A 21912-nucleotide genomic window follows, 5' to 3' on the forward strand; every position below is an offset into this window, starting at 1 on the left:
TCAAATAGTTTCATATGTATTTATAAGATATAGTTGTTATCATCAAAGTTGTAAAAAAAATATGGAAACTATTCAATTTAGTCCCTTGATTGCTATATTTTTAGGGGGCACACGGTGATCCAGTGGCTAACATTGTTGCCTCACAGCAAGAAGGTCATTGGTTTGAATCCTGGTTTGATTGACGGCCTTTCTGTATGGGGTTTGCATGTTGTCCCCACTTTGTCCGCTTTCCTCCCACAGTCCAAAAGCATGCATCGGTTAACCAGTCCAGGATATGACCCCACTTTTCATCCTGTGTCAGCTGAGACTAGATTTGTGATCAATCTACATATTATTTATGAAATAGTTTGAGAAGTTTAAACATTATATTGCCTTTTCAACTTCCTTGTTTACGTGTATTAATTTACAATGTGATCTCAATCAATTTGGTAGCGACATTGACTTATCACTACTGTCTTTCTCTGTCTGTCTCTCTCTCTGTAGATCACTATGTCGGACTATGATGACCAAAGAAAGGACATCAACACCATGTACAACCGCATCACCCTGAAGCAGCTGCAGCGCATCGCCCCTAGTGTGAGTGCTGCACACATGCATGTTAGGCGTGGGAATCACAGGGCACCTCACGACATGGTCCACGATACCAATAATATCACGATACTACGATTCTGTGATTACCAATGTATTGCAAGACAGACATATAGAGATACATCTGTCTAACTGAAGAAAACAAAATGTCCATGAAAAGTTTAAAGCGCAGGATTTCTCTATTTATTCACAACATAGAGAACAAGGTGCATGCAGTCTATGTGTTGTTTTCTCTGCCATTATCCCGCTGTAAACTCCAGTGCCACCGCGAGGAGACATCAAGGAGCAACGGCCAGCGAGTGAAACTGGCAGAGACTGTTTAGTTCAGAACACCTTAACGATATATCACTAAAGCCATATTTTGACCCGCCCCTAATGCACACACAGTATATTTACATGATGTTCGGAGAAATGTATTGTGTTAGTTCGATTAAAACCAGACTTTTAAGTTAATATGTTAGTTCGACTGAAATTGTATTGGTCTGAATTTCTTGTGTAGTTAGAAACACTTCATTAAATAATTGAATTCCTAGCTTGTGCTTGTATACTGGGACAAGGACAGCGGTCCAATTAAACACCAAAGTCAAGCTGCCAGGAATAGTATAGAGCTGAAGGTTCAGCAAAGATGCTGCTTCAACATGGCTTCAGTGTGTTCATGCTGTTTATTTGCTTTTCCTCGGGTCTAGAAGAAAATGACCAGTTACAGGGATGCTGCCGTGCAATTAATTAACAACAGAAAGCATGATTTCCAAAAATAAAAGGAGAATTAAGAAGAAAAATAATAAATAAAACGAAAGTATGTACAGTTGATTATCTAAGGCAGTTAGACCAATGTCTTGTTGGCTTGTTAACTAAAGAGGGGATATATTTTGATCTCTTAATGGTGACTGAATAAAACTGAATAGAACTCAAATTAAAAACACTTTCTGTCTCATAGGGTTTAAAGGCATAATGTGTGTATTTTGAAGTGGGGGTGTGCAAAGTACCTAAAAGGGCAACAGACAACTTTTGTGTCAACTTGTGTGTTTTGATGCCGGTAAGGAGACAGGTACTTCTCTTTAGAGCTAGTGCTGTGTTGAGTCTTAATAAGTACGGGGTGAGGCTTCTTCTCTTTACTGTTTACAGCATATATACTCTTTACTGCATACCGAATAAGGCACTTTCTTTTGTGCCATAACCCGAATTCACTACAATTAAATTCAATTTTATTTGCATAGCGCAAAATCACAAGGCACTGTACATAGTAAAGCAGAAACCTTTACGATATTGTAGAGAGCAGAGAAACCCAACAATTCACACAATGAAATTGTGATTTCTAAGCGTCAAACATTCTAAGCATTACTTTTCTAAGCATTAAACACTAAACATCAGGGGAGAGAAAAAAAAACTCTTTTAACAAGAAGAAAACTCAGACTCAATGATGTGCAGCATCTGCCTCGACCGGTTGGGGTGAAAGGAAAAATGGGGGACAGAGGAGAGGTGGGGGAGGGAAAGGGAAAGAGCGAGGTGAGGTAGAGACAGAAGAAAGAGACCAGGAGCAGATATATAACAGTTGCATTAGGTTTAGACAGGACAGCTCTAAATCAGTAATGACATGTTTATAGTGCTACACTGTCATTTATACAAGCAGCAGCAGAGATTGTTGATACTAAATTATAATGATATCAATTTTAATCATAGCATGATAGTGATGACAATACTACGACTGCTAATGATAAGAAATAATAGATTCACAACTGGATCTGGATCCTGCAGCCACCACCAGCAGGATGAGGACAGAGTTGATCCTGCCTCTGTCCTAAAAAATGTAAAAGCAAGACTTTTACAACCCTGCACAGTTTTGACATCATCATGAGTTTAAGCCAGGGGCCTCAAACTCAAGTAAACTTCAGGAGGGGGATATTCATGTTTAAAAAACAATTGTACAGTAATGGTGGGTGATTTGAGCTTTAAATTAGATCTCAATATTCCATCAGGATATTGCAGCAAAAAATATTCATGATGATTAAGCACTTCAAAATAAAAGTGTTTGTTTTGATATGGAAATATATATAGGTTACATAATAAAACATATTTATGATGCAAACATAGAAAAAATTACGATAGAAACAACATTTTTATTATAAGAATTTAAATTTAATCAATAACATGCAGACAATTCTAATTAACACTACACATGTTTATATATAATTTAATGTTGAATGTATTAAATATATTACAGTTGAGACCGCTTAAGTTTAAATGAAAAGTCTCAGCATTAAGGGAAAATTCTGTGACTCCTGTAAGTAGAAAGGCAAGGCAAGTTTATTTCTGGTTAGCTCTTGTCTGTGCAGCAAGCAGACCCGGGTTTAATCCCCGGTTGGAACAAGGGCCTCTCTGCATGGAGTTTGCATGTTCTCCCCGTGTGTGCGTGGGTTTTCTATGGGTTCTCCGGGTTCCTCCTACAGTCCAAAAACATGCAACGTGTTGTTTGTCTCGATGTGTGGCCCTGTGATGGACTGATGAACTGTCCACGCCTATCGCCCTATGTCAGCTGAGATGACACAGTGACCCTCTTGTGGAGGATAAAGCGGTCGAAAGTGGATGGATGGAAGTTTATTTCAACAACAAGGCATTTGAAAGTGCTTTACTATAAAAGGAAAGACAAATTCACACATAAGAAAGACATTGAAAGTTGGAGTTAAGGTTGAGGTGCAGCAGTAATAATCATAGTGGCAAACAGGTTTAAAAGGATGAATTGATTTAGCAGACCGGCACTCTTCTGGAAGTTTGTTCTAGATATTTGTCCTGGTTCTCGGGACACAGAGCAAACCTGACCCAGATCCCCTCAGTGGTCTGGATGGTTCATAGTGAACCAGCAGCTCAGAAATAAACTATTCAGCGCTTTACAGACTAACAGCAAAGTGAGTTACACGAGCAGCAGCATTCTGAATCAGCTGCAGCTGCCGATGAGAACAGAACTGCAGTAGTCTAATGGACTAAAGATAAAGACCAGTTTTTCCAGATCCTGCTGCACAATAATGTATTCATTAGATAATAGTATGCAGACCTTGTGACTGGTTTAATGTGGCTTTTTAAAGTCAGGTCAGCGTACATGAAAATAAATGCCAAGACTTCTTGCTTGGCTTTTGGGTTTTAATGTGAGTCTGCTTAGCGCCAAAGACAATTAATTCAGTTTTTTTACATTTACGCTAAATATTCACCTATTCACCTATTCACCTGTCCTAATATCACTGAACGCTCCGTGGGTCCACTGCCTGCAGCACATTCTCAGCTTGTCTGATTACAGACCGGGTCACAGGCACCTGTAGCAAGGGCACATTTTTAATGGAGGTTCATGAGCAGCTGTGGGGTTTACATGAAAGATTTCTTTTTTTTCTAATTAATTATATATAACAGCTCAGAGATATTAGCCCTGTACCATTCTTTTAAATGCTCAGCTAATCTGCCTGAGTCTCTGCTGTCTCAGTTATTATCCTCCACCTCTGCATCTTCATTTAAAGTGAATGTATAGATACTGTTGTATCTGTGTTAGTGAGGTTAGGGTTAAAAAAGACGAGGCAGTTACGAGGATGACGACACACCCAGGGTATCAGAGTGCCTTTATTAATGCGACCACTAGGGAGCGCCTATTTTAAAAACATAACTATGGGTCGTTATCTGCGAGTTGACAAGCCCGAGATTTGCAGAAAACATTTTGAGCAGGTAATTATAGGAGTGTACTTTACATCCCACATTCAAAATAATATTACTTTTTTTTTTTTTTTCTTAATTTAGAATTTTTCATTATTTTACACAATTATGAACATGAAACAAACAAACAACCATACATATGAACGAGTAAAACAGACAAAATGAAGGATAACGAAAACGAAAATGACAAACAAACAAAAAGAATAAAACTGGCAGGTAGGTAAGCAGTTCAATCAATAATATACATTTGGATGTGAGGGGCGATCCATTATTCAGGCAAAGTGTATGGCCTTAATGTAAAACATATCAATACAAAACAATTAAGAATATCTATACATGATTTAGCTGTTCTCTCTAGATATACATTTACCAAAACTGTCCCACTGTTTGTTTATCATATCATTTTCACCGTTTAATCTCCCCAACATTTTCTCACATGCAGCCGTTTCCATCATCTGAGTTCTCCACATATTCAGTGTGGGAGCTTGAGGCTCCTTCCAACACCTTAAAATTGTCCGTGCACAAGTCATTAGGCCAGTTTTTTAAGATTCCAAAAATATGTTTGTTTAAGTGTGGTACCATTGTTTGGTCTCCTAGGAGACATAGTCTTGCCGATCTGGGAAGTTCATAATTCAGCCATTTGCCTATATAATCTAAAACATTTTCCCACGGGGGAAGATCTTAGAACATTCCCATATTGCATGTAAAAAATGTGCCACTTTTTTCCCCACACTTCCAATAATATTACATTTTGAATAAAAAGTGACAGCACTCTTTAACTGTGTATTTAAAAGTGCTATATCAGGGGTTGGCCAGTTGTTTTCTAAGTTCATTGAATATCGGCCCTTTTTTGGTTTTGTCCTAAACTTTTTTCTACAATCTTGCACCGAATTAATAAATGTATTGGTTTAAAGAAACAGCAGTGTTTCATTTTTATTTTTCAACAATATCAGTCAATCCTAGCAACAGAATCACTTTGACTTCTCTTTCAATTCATATTTTTTCAGAATAAAGGTTTTGAATTCTTGATGAAATTGTAATTTAAGTGAAGATAAGCAAATCATCTTAAAATCGCCAGTTGCTATATAAACAAATCTGAAATACTAATATTATTATTAGGAGTGGGAATTACCAGAGACACCACAATACAATATTGTCGTGATATTTAAGTCACAATACAATATTATCACGATATTGTACTGTGTATTTGCAAACTCATACTGCGATGTACTCACACAACAGCTTTAGTGAGAGTGAGCACTTGGACTAAAATTTCAATCATTTCTTTGTGCTAGTCAACAAAAAGTTGAATGTTTATTTGTTTATTTGGATACTTGGTGTCTCAAAAGTGTTATAATATTGCCACGCAAAATATTGCAATATTTCACTGTATCGATTTATGTCCCAAAACCTAATTATTATTATTGTGATTTGGAAACCTTAGATCAGGACTCAAGCATTTCAAAGAGCATTTTGCACATGAAACACAACAACTGTATTAAACCACACAAAATGAACAAATGAACAATTTTACAAGAAAAACGTTATTTCTTTCTTTTACCACAGCTTCACTGGAAACGCCTGCTCGACAGGATCTTCCATGACAACCACTCAGAAGACGAGGAGATCGTGGTGCTCGCCACTGACTACATACAGAAAGTGTCCGACATCATCAAGACCACTTCTAAGAGGTAAAAGTAAGAGAGAGAAAGGGAGCGGGTGTCCGGGTGGTGAAGGGATGATGGTCGTGAGCTCGGAGTTGATTGAGAATGATGCGTACGCTGAGGTGTACGGAAAATCAATGAAATTAGAAGCCTGCATTTTTGAGTCTTTACTTTTTGAGTGCGAGTAAGCGCTTTTGTTTGAGGTTGTGTGTGTGTGTGCGTGTGTGTGTGTGTGTGTGTGTGTTGCCTTGTATTTTGGGGTGTCACTATCATTTTTGCTACAAAGCAGTGTCACAAGGTGTATGGATTGGATTTTGAGCATTGCTATGTGTGTGTGTGTGTGTGTGTGTGAGTCACTGTTGGGTGAACTTCCACTTCTGCTGCAGCTGATTATTATTGATCTTTCACCGACACCTGTTTACCACACACGCAGACACACGCACGCACACACACACACACACACTTCCCTTCCTCTTGTTGACAGACTCTGGTGGAGGCCTTCAGAGGGCTGATGCACATCAGGATGTGTGTTCCAACCATTGACAGGTGTCCAATAGTGACACAGCGCTCCACACACATACACAACAGCTCTGAGTCAGTCCTCGTGGATGGTTCACCGCTTGGATGACTGGCGGCTGGATTATGTGCTTGTCAGTTATGTGTGTGTGTGTGTGTGTGCGTGCATCTGTCTGTCTGCATCATAACCTACTCAGACATTTCACGATTCACCAGTTCATGTCATTATGACAATCATGCTGCTACTTCATGTTACTCGCCTTCTTTGAAATTTAAACACCATGCTGTGCATACACATTTGTCTCCATTGATTGTGGACGCATTTCAAAACTGATGAGGAGCGAAGAAGTGAGAGAGCGTCACAGTTCTAGTCACATGTGCAGGCAAAGGTGCCAAACAAATGAATGGGGCAGGTTCTGGATCCAACCTGTCACACTTTAAATCCACAGAAATCAACCGATATATCGCAAAACTTGACAGACTGAATATAGTTGATCCTTATAAAGCACCGGCATGGTAAAAACTGCCAGACCTGTAGTATCCTGACATCTTCATCTTCTTCATTAACTTCCCTTCATCTTACTCCAGAGAGTCACTCTGTGTGTTTACGTGCATGTGAAAAGTCAGATTTTAGTCAGTCTAAGACAATCATTTTGTACACGTACATACCTGGATAATGTGATTCATAGTCTGATTACTCCTGCATGTATACACTTAGTCGGACTGGAGTCAAACTTGGTGTTCTGCTCATTCACCAACATTTTCCTCCCGATCGTTGACTCAGAAGCAGAAGGAGACGACATATAAACTGCAGTAGTGTTGCTGGAGCTCATGTGGCGCTGCAGCTTTCTTCACATATGCTCCATCTAATTTGAATCACGATTAACATGAACAGCAGGTACGAAACATACAGAACCACAGCACCATCCATCTCAACGTTCACTGTTTGTCAAGGTCAACAGGAAACTGATTCAATACACACTATATAATAGAGGCGGAGTCAGGCATACACAGCCAATAAATTGATGTTGTTCTCTGCATGAACACTCAGACTCTGTAAGTTGTCTGATTGCCTGTCTTAGTCGGACTATAGTCTTAGCTCGATTAAAGTCTAATAATAGCATTGTTGTTAACAACAGGCAGTGTAATGGAAATAATTGTTGTTTTAATGTTGCTGTGCAGACTAGCTCTTGGTAAATCATGATTTTTTTAAGAGTTAACTATCTGTTGCTTGTGGGTTCCCATTGCTCTGTCTTCTGCTCACTTTGAGCATGTTTTATAGCAGTGATTCACCTCCACTGTCTCTGTGGATCTGTGGGGGTCTGTAAAGTGTTCTCCTGTTAGCCTGTCTTTGAACATCTATCCACCGTCTTCATTATAAGGATGAAAACAGCCAGCAAAGAGACGAGTTGACCGACTTATTGCCTGATGTGTGTGTTTATGTCTAGTATATATTGTATGGAGGTGAACGGTGTCGTTACCTGACAGAGGGCTTTACCTGTGTGACGTCAGCTACTGGAGCTCTACTGTATGTGTGTGAAGTGTTTCAGAGATGTTCTCTTTCTTTAGCGATCCCGCAGTGTTCACTATTATGTAATGAAGAAAATCATTTTCAGGTTTATCTTGCTGAGGAAGAATTTCTATGCAGCAAAGTAGGCTTGAATAATTTGAACACGATGAGGTGTCCTACCGTACCAACATACTTGTGACTAGCAGATCACCAAAACAGCAACTCCCTCAACAGTGCTCAACATTGACCCAGGTCTGTGTGACCCTCCCTCAGTCCTTCAAGTCAAACAAATCAGAACTAAATACCCAAGCGGAGAAACCACAAACCAACATCCTCTCTGCAGCTCTCTGTATCTCAGCGTCTCCCAGTTATGAGCATGTTATTCTGACAACACAGGGCAGAGCTTTTATCAAAAGTGCAACGACTGTGCTGAACACAGCAAACTGAAGGATACCTGTGCCTGAACAGCAGCACTGGGCACCACATGGAACTCCTGTAAACTGAGTGTTTTCTTCTATATAACATCAGCCTTTGCAGAAAATGACTCAATTTCTCTTTTTTTCCTTCATTCTTAATGACAAATATTACATCAACTATCCTTACTGCTTTAAAGGATTGACGTTGAAGCGTGGTTTGTACGTGGTACTGACACGCAGGCAGCTCTGACTTCATGCAGGGACACACTCAGCAAGGAAAAACACATTCTAGCACCTTAACAAAAAGACCCACCAAAGAAGATGTACACCTGCAGAAAGTCTACTCTATTTTAACCATGTCTCCACTGCTTTATCCCCTAATTAGATTAAGAAAATTTGCCTTTTCTTACTGGAAATGGAAGTTTGTAAACTGCTCACTTCCCTACACAAAGTCTCTCTTGTGTAGGTCACAGGGACACAGGAGCTGCTCATCTACTGCTGTTTTATTAGTTTTAAGTGTGTGTCATTTAATGCCAATTGGAACCAAGGATTAAAAAAGAACACATTTGAACTTAGTCATGGAGGCAGCAGATAATCAACTACTCGTATTTTCTCTATGGAACTTGGTGCAGAGAGTGAGTGGTTTTACAGACACCAACTTCAGTTCCTGACAAAATACAACATATACAACCAAACCTGCACCACTGTCTTAACCATTAGCACAGCTTCACTCCTCCACAGGTTGCAGAAGCCTGGTTTGATGCTCTGTCTCTTCTGTTCTTGTTTACCAATCTTCTCTTTGAGTTGTCTGTCCATCCATTCTCCCTGATGGCTTTGGTAATAGACTACACCATGCTTCAATCATTCTCTCTGCCTGTCCTTTTGTCCCTCCACCTGTCTGTATGACAACCTGTCTTCTCTTCCCTTTATCGCTCGTCCACTCAGTTGGCTTCTTTTTGTGGTGGATCAATGTGAAGCTTTATATAGTGACTTTTATTCACTTAACTCAAATGCTGGCCATGGTTTCTTAGTGATTATCTCAGTGAATGTGTTTCCCTTCACCCTCCATCAGTCAAAATTGCACTAGCCCTTAATGATTGTGCACGTCCTCAGAAATGAACACGAGCCACAGCCACAAAATGTAGCTTTTGTATGAAAGTGAGTTGTTGTTTTGTTTTGTTGAGGAACTGGCACGTGGTCAACAGCACTGAATGTCCTGGGAACCTGACTGAGACACTCCCACTGTAAACATGCCGTTGTGTCTCACACTCACAATGAGCATTTTATTTTTGCTACTTATCAAAAGGATCACCTAAAGTGTACTCTAATGGTGTATTTGGCTCTACACGCCTCGGCACGGCATGACAGCGCACGGTTTAGCTTGCATCTCCAAGTACCTACTCAACGTGGGCGGAGTCATCACTGCACGTGAAACTGCAGTGACTTCGTTTTATACGCGAGTGACTAGTGACTTTACACCAGACTCCTGTAGTTGTTGGATTAACCCATGTTTTTAGGATTGTTGAGTAGTTTTAACTGATCCACAGTCCGGCTCTGTTTGGCTTGATTTGTGTGTGGGGCGTCTCTTCCTGTTTGGCCACTCTGGCCAGTCAGTGACCGGCAGTCTGACCAATCATCGCATAGTAAGTACCTGCTCAACACGCTTTTGCAACCTCGCCGGAGCAGGTACTAAAAATAATACCTGGTACTATGCTAGTGGAAATGCTACTTAAACCGTGGCGAGGCGAGGTGAGTAGAGCCGGTGGAAATGAATGCATTTGCTGCTTTATTTTGCTGTTAGGACAACGTTCTCCAACCTGGAAACTGAAGTTTGTAAATTGCTTTCTCTCACACCAACGCCCACAGAAAATATCCCTGTTTTTACCTGGCATGGACTGCTGCTCTACTGCTGCCTCATTTGCTAAGTTTGTGTCACTAAGGTTATTCCAAATAAAGAAATTCAAAATCACAAAATAAGTGTCTGAACTTACAGATTAAGGCAGCAATGATGTAAAATTGGTGATTTTCTCTGTGGACTTTGGTGTAGTGTATGGTTGAGTGGGCAGTCAACAGAGCAATAAGCACTTGACTTTGCATTTACAATAGTTGGAGATGAGACATTTTTAGAATAACATCAGCTCTTGACTTACTGTATGTCAACCTTAACGTGCATTTCCCACAATGCAACAAGAACAAGAGTTCTGGGTCGGGCAGGAAGGGTGAATTAATGGTTAATAATTACACAGAACACTTTCATACATATACTGTGACAAATACAAAGTACAGAGTGCGAGGCCAAGTCTTCACCATCTGCTGAGGCTGCAAACATCTTTATGGATTTACTTGATCTGGCCAACGGACATGTCGGGGGTTTTGCTGGTGTTGTCAACAGTCAGTCAGTCATACGGGTCAATGTGAGAGAGGGAAAGAAGGGGACGACAGCAGGTCCAGCAGCACTGGGGTTTTAATAAAATAAAACATTTTAAATTTGGTTGTGAGAATATGACGCACTGCTCACTGCAATTTGCTGTGTGTTCTACCACTAAAGCTCTCCCTGTATGTTAGTTCCCATGAGTCCACACTGCTTCACAATGTCAGTGTTTGATGGAGATTACATACTGCGTGTTTAAAGGTATAGTGTGAACACTTTAGCAACATTCATTGTTGGAGTTGCATATTGAAGCTGAATATCCATCACCTCACTCTTGCCTTCCAAGTGTCAACTTAACTTTATTTGTATAGCACATTTAAAAACAACCAGGGTTGACCAAAGCAAAAAGGTACAACAACAACAACAAGGTAAAAAACATAAAACAATAACATAATAAAACATAATATAATATAATCAAATAACTTTAAAATAGGAATATAATTAAAATGGTAAAAAGATCTAATTTTATACATATGGGTACAATATTCTTATCCCTATGTGAAGGCCTTAGAGAGGAGGTGGGTCTTTAAAAGTAATTTAAAATGTTGGACAGTTGGGGCAGATTTAATTCCAATGGGTAAGTCATTCCATAGTTTGGGGCAGCTACAGAGAGCTGGGTCTTACAGGCACCTCTAAAGCAACTAGTGAGTTGACCTCGGAGCTCCCGATGGGTAGGAAGATGGAGGATCTCCCTGAGGTAAGATGGTGTCAGTCCATTAAGAAAGTAACATTTTAAATTGAGTCCTACAACTAACAGGAAGCTAGTGGAAGGAGCACAACTCAGTTGGGATCTGGTCTCACTTCTTATTTCCAGTCAAGAGGGAAGCAATAATATCATTGATACTGTCAAATATCAAGTCTGTCTGTCTGGATGGACGGATGGATGGATGGATTTCTCTATGCCATTCTTTATTCTCCAAATCTATTTACTTTGCATTTATTTATTTATTATCACAAACGTTTCCGCCTCCCTCAAGTGTCACAACAGACTTCTTTGAACGGTCTCTGTTTTCATGCAGGATTTTTATGCACAAATCGAAAACATGCATAAAAACAGGCTGACGAAAACCCACCTTATAAAACCATAGTTAAAACAAGGCAATATCATCTTGATGGGATGAGCTTGTATACAGTGACAGTCAAAACGTTCTTTCTCTCTCTCACCAAACTGTTTTTCTCCAGCCTCCTCTCCACCTGTCTCACTACACCTTTCTTCAAATTTGTGTGACCACCCTCTAATTCCCATCTCTCCATCTGCTCATCCACCATTGTTTCCCATCCATTCCTCCGTCAATCAATTATCTAAGCTACACTCCTGTCATCCTCCTCCTCCTCTACTGGTCCTTCACTCTCACGTCTTCTCTGTTGCTGTCCGCTCTCTTTTTTAATCACTCTCCTCTTTCTCCGCCTCCAGTCTGTCTCCAGGTTCTGTTTCCCAGGAAGCTCTTTTTTTAGGCTTTAAACAAAGGTTGGCATGAGCACACACACACACACACACACACACAGTCATCCACATACAAATAGAGGAGCAGCACTATAGGTGTTGCTCATTAGCATAGCTTACCAATGCCCTGGTTCCTCACATCAAGGGGTCCTTTCACTTCCTGCTAGTTATTAGCGAGTCACTCAGCTTGTGGCCAGAAGAAACAAAGAAACACACATGCACAAATATTGAATACAAACAACAGGAAACTGAAGTGAACACTCACACAGAGATAACACCAGGAGGGGTTTTCTGATTTGACTATAGAAGTGTCAAATCCTGTCAAACAAAAAAAAACACCTACCATCAATTTACCTAATCCCCATATTGCACGCTTTTGAACTATGGATAGAAGCCGGAGAAACATGCAACATGTTTATTGTTCTTTGAAATTAATTTGACAATGCAATATATGACTGAAGAGAGGACATTGATTATAGACCAACTAAAATCAGACTTTTAATAAACACAATAGTGCGACTTAAATTGTTCTATTTTGAATTCTTTAAAGTTGGTCTAACACAGAAATAATGTGGTCATGTGATGTCGTCGTTCAACTGGACCCAAAGCGACCTCAGGTGTATTTACCGACTTTATAAGCAACTTTATAAGCGACTTTATAACCGTATTTAGGCCGGACAGTCCTGATTTCAAATATCCTGTCCAGCGCAGTCTCCAGCCATTTGTCTTCCCTTTTGGAATTGCACTGGAAGCATGGATCAAATATGTCTAATATATCATCGGTAAAAAACATAAACAAGGCGGTGCTGCTGCTGAAACTTCTTTTCATTTCAAATGGTCAAAAGAGTTTGGCTTTATCATTAAAAAAAGGAAAAAGCACCATTGAATGACAGGTTTCCACAGATAAACATGAAAACATGTACCAGATGTTTCTTGGCAACAACAAACTCCTGGATGCTGCCAGGAAAGAGCAGGAATGTTGCAGATAGACACTCAACTATGCACATACTTGATATGATGCAGATTTATTTATTTGATATATGTATTTTTTTGCAGTAAATATTCTGCTTTCTGGCTGTTTGTTCTTGTGCCAATTTATGGCTATGAGTGCAAGAAGTTAAGACTGCATTGTTCTCGGATTTCTGCGTTCTGATTCTGATTCTCATGGAAAGAAATGATATTGTACATTTATTACCCAATAAGTAGAAAAACTCTCTTTCTGTTATTTATGCATGCTAATGTAGGCGTTCTCAATCATGTATAAAAGAGTGTGCAGCTTTCATACTGAAAGGCATTTGAAAATAAGCGGACAGAGCTCACTGAGTTACTCAATGTAATCATTCATTACTGTTATTGATTGTGTTGTGGAAGCTGGGGAGGGAGGAAGAGGGAGGAAGAAGATGCCAGTGTGCGTCTCAGGTGTACTGACGAGCGTGCACCTGCATCGCCTGTCTCTTCTGATGAAAGGCAAAGTTATTTTCTTATCGTATGGATTAAAATGGGTTAAAGTGTTCAGCTCGTCATGGAGCTCCCAAGGACCAGGATTGAGAAACCTTGAGCTCACACACACCAGCACTCACACTGAGAGCAGTACATCATTTTGCTCGTGCAGTCATGATTGTCAATGTGCATTTGAATAAAGGTCAAGGGAAATGAGATCCCAATCAGATGTATTTAAATGCCAGGTGTGAACAGTCACACTGTCCCAACCCAAATGTCCTCAATGCCTTTAGTTGATAAGTCTTCAGTCCTCAAAAGGCATAGAAGAACACACACACACACACACATGCACAGCTCCATTATTTAGCCTCGTGTGGCTCGAGTCAGAGGTCGTGGCAGAGGTGTTGGTCCATCATGTCAGAGTCCAGTAGACCACATGGTGGTGTTGTCCACAGGAACACTCTTTTGTAGTCTTTGAATACTCTGCTCTCAACTCTTGTCACTCACTTGTACCCCCCCCCCCCCCACACACACACACACACACGCAGACACACACACACACACACACACAGAGAGAGAGACAAGAGTTGAATAGTGCACTTGAAGATACAGTGTAACAGCTGCAGACTGACAGACATATGAATGGAGGAAAATGAGAGGAAAGTTTGGATTCTGGCAAATTGGAGGTTGAGTCTGAAGTTGCACTCAGAGGTGAAGAGGAGTTGGACAAGTACACACAGACAGGCAGACAGGCAGACAGGTGTGAGTGTCAGCATGACAGGAAAGATGGTTAAAAATGAATGGATCAGACTTCCACAATTTCAAAACATTCAAAACTTTTTACTTTCCTTCTTTCTTTCTTATTTAATTTTCTTTTTTTCAGTTTTATTCCCCTTCTTTATTCTTCCCTTCTTCCTGTTACATGTACAGTATTTGTCTCTCCCTCACCCTGTCGTCTTTATCTCTTTCCTCTCGTACTTCCTATCACTGTATTGTTTCTTTCCCTTTTTGTTTTTTACCCATTTTTTACCATCTTTCTCGTTAAAACCTGGAGGCGTTTTTCTTCATCCCTCTGTGCCCTCTTTCAAACTCCATCTTAATCTTTTCCTCGTCCTACCCATCATTTTCCTGCCATGCATTATTTCTTTTCCACTCTTTTGTCTTAATTTTCTTCAACTTGGTTTGGGGATGCTATTGACATCTCCATCCATCCATTGGACTTCCATTTTCTCCTCTATCCATTCCTTTTCCTCTCTCTTTCTCCACCCTCACAGGCATCTATTGACTGAATCCTCCTCTCCATTGTTCTCTGTATCCACCCCTCCCTCCCATGCTCTCACAACTGATGGCTTTCCCATCATACAAGGCTGACAAGAGGAGTCACACCTCCTTCTCTTCATCCTCCATCCATCTTTCATTTCCTTCATTTTTTTACAATGTGTGTGTGTGTGCGCGGTCCCCGTGCACTGGGAGTGACTGCAGCCAATCCCATTAGCCAGATGAGCAGGTCTCCAATGAAGGGGAAAGCACCAACCCCCCTCTCTTTCTTTCTCTCCGTCTGCTCCCTCTGTTCATCCGTCACTCTCCAGGCTGTGTGTGTGTGTGTGTGTGTGTGTGTGTGCGCTTGGGTACTTGGCTTGTGTTGTTTTTCCTTACAGTTTTCAGACTGCCTTTGAAGGCCATTGCGGGAAAGTCCATATTTTCATGTACGTGTTTACAACATATTTGTGTTTTTACTAGTCATCCAAAGAGCAGATACAGCCACAGTGGAGGGTTGGCTCCCCACTGGCTTCTCTACTTAAAAAAAAACACCCATAGTGGGTGAAGTTCTTCACCTAACGGTGGATTTCATGTTCTCTGTAACTTTTACCAGTCAAGGTCTGATTCCCAGCTGGGTCTTCTGAGCTGAGAATGTATCATGATATAGATAAAAGACTCAGATAAAAGATAGAGATAAATAGACTTGAAAGCATAACACATTTTACATGTGGGGTTTAGACATAGACTCTAAATAAAAATATGGACATAGTCCTCTGGTTTGTTGGCTGAGGAGAATTTCAGCAGGGGGTGACTCCACTGGCTGCACAAAGAAGTTTGTTTGAATAACAGTCTATGGGAACTTTTCACTTCATTTATGATGTCAGTAAATATATTACAGTGGAGTCAATAGAACCTGATGTACATTTTGTAAAGTGGTTCGTATTTTTGCCTCCCAATAAGAGGGTTCACCGGTTCCAATCCCAGTTCTGCCAAGGTTTACATGTTCTTCCTTCATGGGTTCTCTTTCTCAGTACATCCCACAGTCCAAAAACATGCTAATTGCTGGTTTGGTTCATTGGAATGAATGTGTGTGATGGCTGTATGTTGGCGATGGATTAACGACCTGCCAGGGTGAACCCCATGAAAATGCCTTTTTGCTTGTGTCAGCTGGGATCTGCTCCAGCAGCTTCCCCCATGACCCTCAAGTGGCAAATAAAGCAGTAGAAAATGGATGGATGGATGGATGTTCCATTTATAGGGAAATAGACGATAAAGTACATATGAAAGAAAGGACACCAGCAGGTACCTGGTTACAGGTGATGCATGCTCTTGCTTTGGTCAAAAGAATCAACTAAGTAAATGGTAACAGGAAGTCCACTGGTACCCAAACATGTACAACTCAGCACTGAAAGGCCACAATTGTTGGGGAAAACCTGGTGAGAAATTGCTGCTACTGGACTGGAGTGCACATGCTTGGAACTCTTCATTGTAGACATGTAATGCTGAAAGTAGGACCTGGCCCTTAAGCTGCATTTTCATGTCACATTAACACATAACAATGCGTGTGTCTGATGCCTGGAGCTGGAGGAAGTTGGAGGAAGTGACCAGAGCAGTGTCTGTTATTGACCACTTGCAAGAGTTGCTCATGTTGCTAAAGCGATGGCGACATGGTGCACACCATTGTGGGTTGCACCCTGTTTGACAAAAACACTGACATCATTGAGATAACCTTGGAGAGTTGGAGAGATTTGACTGGATGGTGTATTGTTTGAGTTTAAACACATACATATCTGATTGGCTGGTGCTTGTGTCCATGCTTGAAAAGTTTGACTGCCACATGAACACACACAGTCCAGCCTTAAAGTGATGTGTATGTGAGGGCAGCATCATGTTTTTTTGATTAGGGTCTCTGTGACCTAACAAACCTTTTTGGACTCAACGATGAATTTAACAAGCATGTTACATGAGTCCAACATTACAAAAGCATTGTTAAAATCACAAAAGGAACTCTAAAGACTACTGCATGGTTGTCCGATGTTGTTTTTGTACATATCATTATTACACTTTTGTTTGACAAACTATAGAAATCTCACCTTAGACACTGTTTGAGTTATCCCCCCCCCCCCCCCCCCCTCCATTGACTGCAGGGTCATTACCTGTGCTAATGTGTTGATTCAGTCCACAGTGACAGTATCTTTTCATCTCTTTAACCAGCCCCATTAAAAAACATCCAGCTAATGAGCTTTCACTCAGTCCTTGAGTGATTAAGACCTACTTGCTGATCTGTATGGGGCTCTCACCAGACGACAGGCACTCTCTGCATTCTTTTAGCTCAGCTTTGACTCCATTACTGGGGGAAGCCCACACTGACACAGGGAGAGTGGGGTGAGGCCATCCTGTGTGGAAGACTGAAGCCAACTAAAGACAAATTGATGGTGATGTGAAAGAAGGGCTGGGAGAGACTGTAATTGTAAATAATCATTTTTCTTCACGCCTTGTTTGGTGGATTTGATTCTCATTGTCAAATGTAGTTTGGGCAGGTGGCAGTGGTGGCTCACGCAATTATTTTCTTTAGAGGGGACGCAGTTTGTGAAAGTCAGTCTTCAGATGATGATGATAATAATATTAACCATGAAAGTTACATTCTAAAAAAAACAATACACAAAATAATGACATCACACATCAATAATAGCATGGTTATAGTTTTAGAAAGTTTATTGCATCTGGTATGAAAGACGTATTAGTGTTCTTGGTTGGTGCACTAGTGTTTATGATGACCAATCTGTTTTTGGTCTTTGATCCAATAAAGACTTACTGTGTATAAACAGTTTCTAAAATGTCCTTATCATCATATGAATGCGGCCTTCAGATGAGCTGTATTGCTCTAAAGTGTGTTCAAGGAAGGTTCCCAAATATTACATTTCAGTAGTGTTTCAACAGACTGAGCATAGCTTTTTACTCTGGTACACTAAGGGAAGGGAGCCAAAGATGATATGGTTGGGGCCACTGATTTTGGTACTAATGGACACGCAACACAATATGTACCAAAGGCGTTCATGAACCTGCTGGTGGAAATACCTCCTTATCGTAGTTACTGGAGTTTAAATACTTGACTTTGTTTTGGTACCTGCTCTGGCAAGGTTCCAAGCAAACTGAGCCGATGCTAAAATGTGACGTCAACACACTGTCGACCCCTGATCGGCAGAGAGTGGAAGAGCCATGATGGAAGCGCGTCGTCTGACAAACTTCTGCTGCAGGAAATACTCAAACTACTCAATCTTTAATCAGCTGATTCTAATGATCCAGTACACTCGCCCTAGTTTATGTGTCGCATATAAAACAACGTCACAGCAGTTTTGTGCAGCCGTTCTATGACGAGGAGGTACTATGAAGTCATGGAAAACCAAAACTGAGAAAGTGGGGGCAAGCTAGAACTGTATAATAAAAGTGCTAATATTGCTTTTGCATAAAAATATAACTTCACACTTAGAAAAATCAGTTTGAGCCTAACTTGTGACAAACCATTGTTTCAGAAACGACAGACTCTTCATTTACTATCATATATGAACTCTTTGAAGAAGACAAACTGTATCACGAGCGAATGTGCACATAATATAACGTTTCTGACTATTTCTACTGCTCTTTCTGTGAGTTACAGGAATCCTCTTCAGACACACCACTGCTTCCACACACTTCAACGTTGAAAGTTCATTCAAACTTCAAAAGCTCCATCCCTCAATTCAGCTCTTTCATGACCGTCACAGAGTTTTCACAGTTATTGTTAAAATGGCATGGAACTTTCAGCCTATTCCAGAGTTTGACACTGCATGGTGTGTATTGTGTGGAAGGTTCAGAGCTAGAGTGGGTGACATCAACCTCAGGAGTGGAGAGAGGTTGTTCAACTCTTTAAAGATGTTTCTCTTCATCTCGCTCTCCATTTCACAAATGTCACCACTCATACATGATTTGTGAAAGAGGTGACCAGAGCAGCATCCAGTATATCCTCCTGTCATAGACTTCTTTGACTAACCTTATATGACGACGCGTCAGCCTTGTGTAATCTGCTGTGCTTGACTGATGCTGTTGCTTCATCTGTCAGTGTGCACTGATTTTAATACTGAAGTACTGAAGTAAATATTGGGGAAACATCCTGGGTGGTTTGGTGTGTACTCTGGCAGTTTTTTAACAGCTTTTGGCCGATAAATCATTGTCCCCGCCTGGCAACACAGATTCCTTTTTCTTCTTTTTTTTATTGCCCAGTCAGTCACTGTTGTCACTTCTGTGCAGGGGTTAGTTCACTGGTGACCACTAAGTGCAGCTCCAGTCACATTGAGCTGTCAGATGTTTTCTGTACTGACTGAAATCTCATTGTTCTTAACTTTATGATGTATATGTATGCAAAAAATAATGAAGTATTAATGTTCATTTACACAGTGCAGTTCAGTGCCAACGCCTCCCTTTTCCTGTTGTAATACCTGTAAACGGCTAATGCAAACAGTAACGTGCAGAACAGTATTTCAGGTGTCAAAAAAGTGATCTGCGCTCCTACCTTGTTTTTTTTGTTTTGTCAAAATATGAATGTGAATTCCACGACACAGCTTTCAGTTTGTGGCAGCGTGTAAAAGCACACAGACACATGGACACATCCTGCTACTGTACCTCTGTCTCTGCCTCCCCCTCATGAGTAAACTGTTATGCTGCCGATTCAGCTGAGAATCATAACACGAAGAAGCAAATGGCACTTTTCTTTTCCACTGAGGAAGGGGTTGTGCTGTGGCGTGCCGCTCACGATCACCAGCTTTCAGCAGTGCTGACGCTAAATACACCAGACTCCTCTGATAAATATTGAGATTGTAGAAATGTCCTTGCTAGATGTTAGAGTTTGAGGCATGTTTTCATGATTTTGAAGTCTTTTTTAAGTGATCTCGAGTTCAGCATTGTTCAGTTTGATTCCTGTGGCGGACATCGCACTCATGCCTCTTCCAGTGCCGACGATCTCTGACCAGTGGCAAAGCACCAGGCACAAGCACACCTGGCTTTTAAAGGGAATGACAAGTCCTGGTTGTTTTAACCGATGTTATGCCCTAAACACACCTATGAATAATTTAGACACTAAATACCCCACGACTCTCATGTGGAGTATAAAGTGTTAGAAAATGAATGAATGAATTTCTGGAAGTGGGAAAAACGAGCAGTGATCATGCAAAAACCTGAGTGCAGCTGCTCTTCCCTGCATGATCACAGCAGTATCAATGGCTTAAAGATCAATACTCTGACAGCTCCAGTTATCGCCATAACAACTCTCACATCAGTTGATATCTGTAATTGTCGTGATAAATTAAAGATTGATTTTTGCACTGAAGTAAAAGTTGAAGAGGGCACTTTTTTGTGCATTTAAACTTTTTCATTAGCACAAAACAAACGTGTTTGATGGAGATTAAACAACATTTCACACATCTGAGGTTATGAATTCAAATCAATTATACCCTGTGTGTCTATCATACGGAGGACTGAAAGCGCCAAAATTAAAAAAAATAAATCCACCATTAAATAACTACTTTAGTGTGTCATTAATTAATTAAAATTGGAATTAAATACACAAATGTGTCATTAATTCATTAAGGTCCTGTGTTGCAGTGCATCATGAATTTATTCTATCTGTCTTTGATGGGCAATTTTAATTAATTAATGACACATATGAGTAATTATTTAATGGTGTATTTATTTACTTAATTTGGCACTTTCAGTCCTCCATGTAAATCATAAGAATGTGAATTTGCATTTTAAAAACCTCCAGAATTGACATTTGGCCGCAGCCATGTTGGTCCTTAACGAATAGTTTTTGCTGTCAATGAAATGAACCTCATGTGGAGGCTAAAGTGGTAAAAGATGAGTAAGTGAGTGTACATTACTCTTGTTAGGCACTACAGTATCATTAAAAACTACAACACACTTACAAACGCACAATTCGCAAATCTACACAAATCTACACAAATCTACACAAATCTACCCTCTGCACCAGTGTGAGACATCGCTGAGCGGTCTGTCTCCCTGAACACAAGATTGATTTCATCCATCCATCAAAATAATACATCACTGCCAAAACCTGATAATTACAAGTTTGTCCAGTAGGAAGTCAAAGTGCTCCAACATGACCTTAGCTGTAAATTGTTGGGTGATGAAAATCACTTTTAATAACCTGATGATTTCCAGTGTTTCACAATGACCTGATTAACATTACAAATTAGAAAAATACACGTCACCACCGCACTCTCTGAACACAACACTGTTCTAACTTCATATAACTCTAAACTATTAGGGTTGAAGCACTTCCTGGACTGTGGACGCCGTTGTCATGTGACAACGATATTTCCAGATAAAACCATATGTGTCCAGTCACACCCGGATCAATATGGAATTAGATTTGTTTCAATATTTTAACAACACATTTCACGAAAGCAACACTTTATGAATTCAGCAAACAAAAATCAACCACAAAATCAAAATACACAATTACAAATAAAATATTTGATTTAATCATTACAAAATATTGTGCTTTATTTGTTTGAAAATACACTTTTTGTCTGTAGAGATGGAAATGTTCTTTGCTCCGACTCGTTTGCGTTTGTGTCAGCTCAGTGGACCAGGAGAAGTCACGGGCTCGGAGTCCAGACGGACAGCGACTCCAAGCCTGTGACGACTTCCGGTCCATTGAACTGTCGCTCCAAAACTCAGTAGCCAATCAGCAGGCAGCTTCCTAAGGCCTGCCCATGGTCAGAATAGTAAACAAAAACAGCAGCGCAAAGAACAAGTGAAGAAGCGCAAAAGAGTCGGCAAAATTCCCATCATTGCAAACAAAAAGTTTATTTTCATACAAATAATAAAAAAAATTATTTTATTATTTTGAAATAAATCAATATTTTGTATTTTGATTTTGAGTTTCCTTTTTG

At 40.3% G+C, this 21912-nt stretch overlaps 1 protein-coding gene across 2 annotated transcripts in view; it reads left to right on the top strand.

The window, feature by feature from the left end:
- LOC131462324 (endothelin-converting enzyme-like 1) overlaps window positions 1-21912 on the top strand; it is a 67307-nt gene that overhangs the window by 19509 nt on the left and 25886 nt on the right. For both annotated transcript variants that reach the window (XM_058633411.1, XM_058633412.1), the window contains exons 5-6: window positions 484-576; window positions 5848-5972. In XM_058633411.1, the coding sequence (XP_058489394.1) occupies window positions 484-576; window positions 5848-5972 (218 nt within the window). The remainder of the gene's footprint in view (window positions 1-483; window positions 577-5847; window positions 5973-21912) is intronic.

Source organism: Solea solea, chromosome 7, assembly GCF_958295425.1.
Source record: "Solea solea chromosome 7, fSolSol10.1, whole genome shotgun sequence".
Classification (NCBI taxonomy): domain Eukaryota; kingdom Metazoa; phylum Chordata; class Actinopteri; order Pleuronectiformes; family Soleidae; genus Solea; species Solea solea.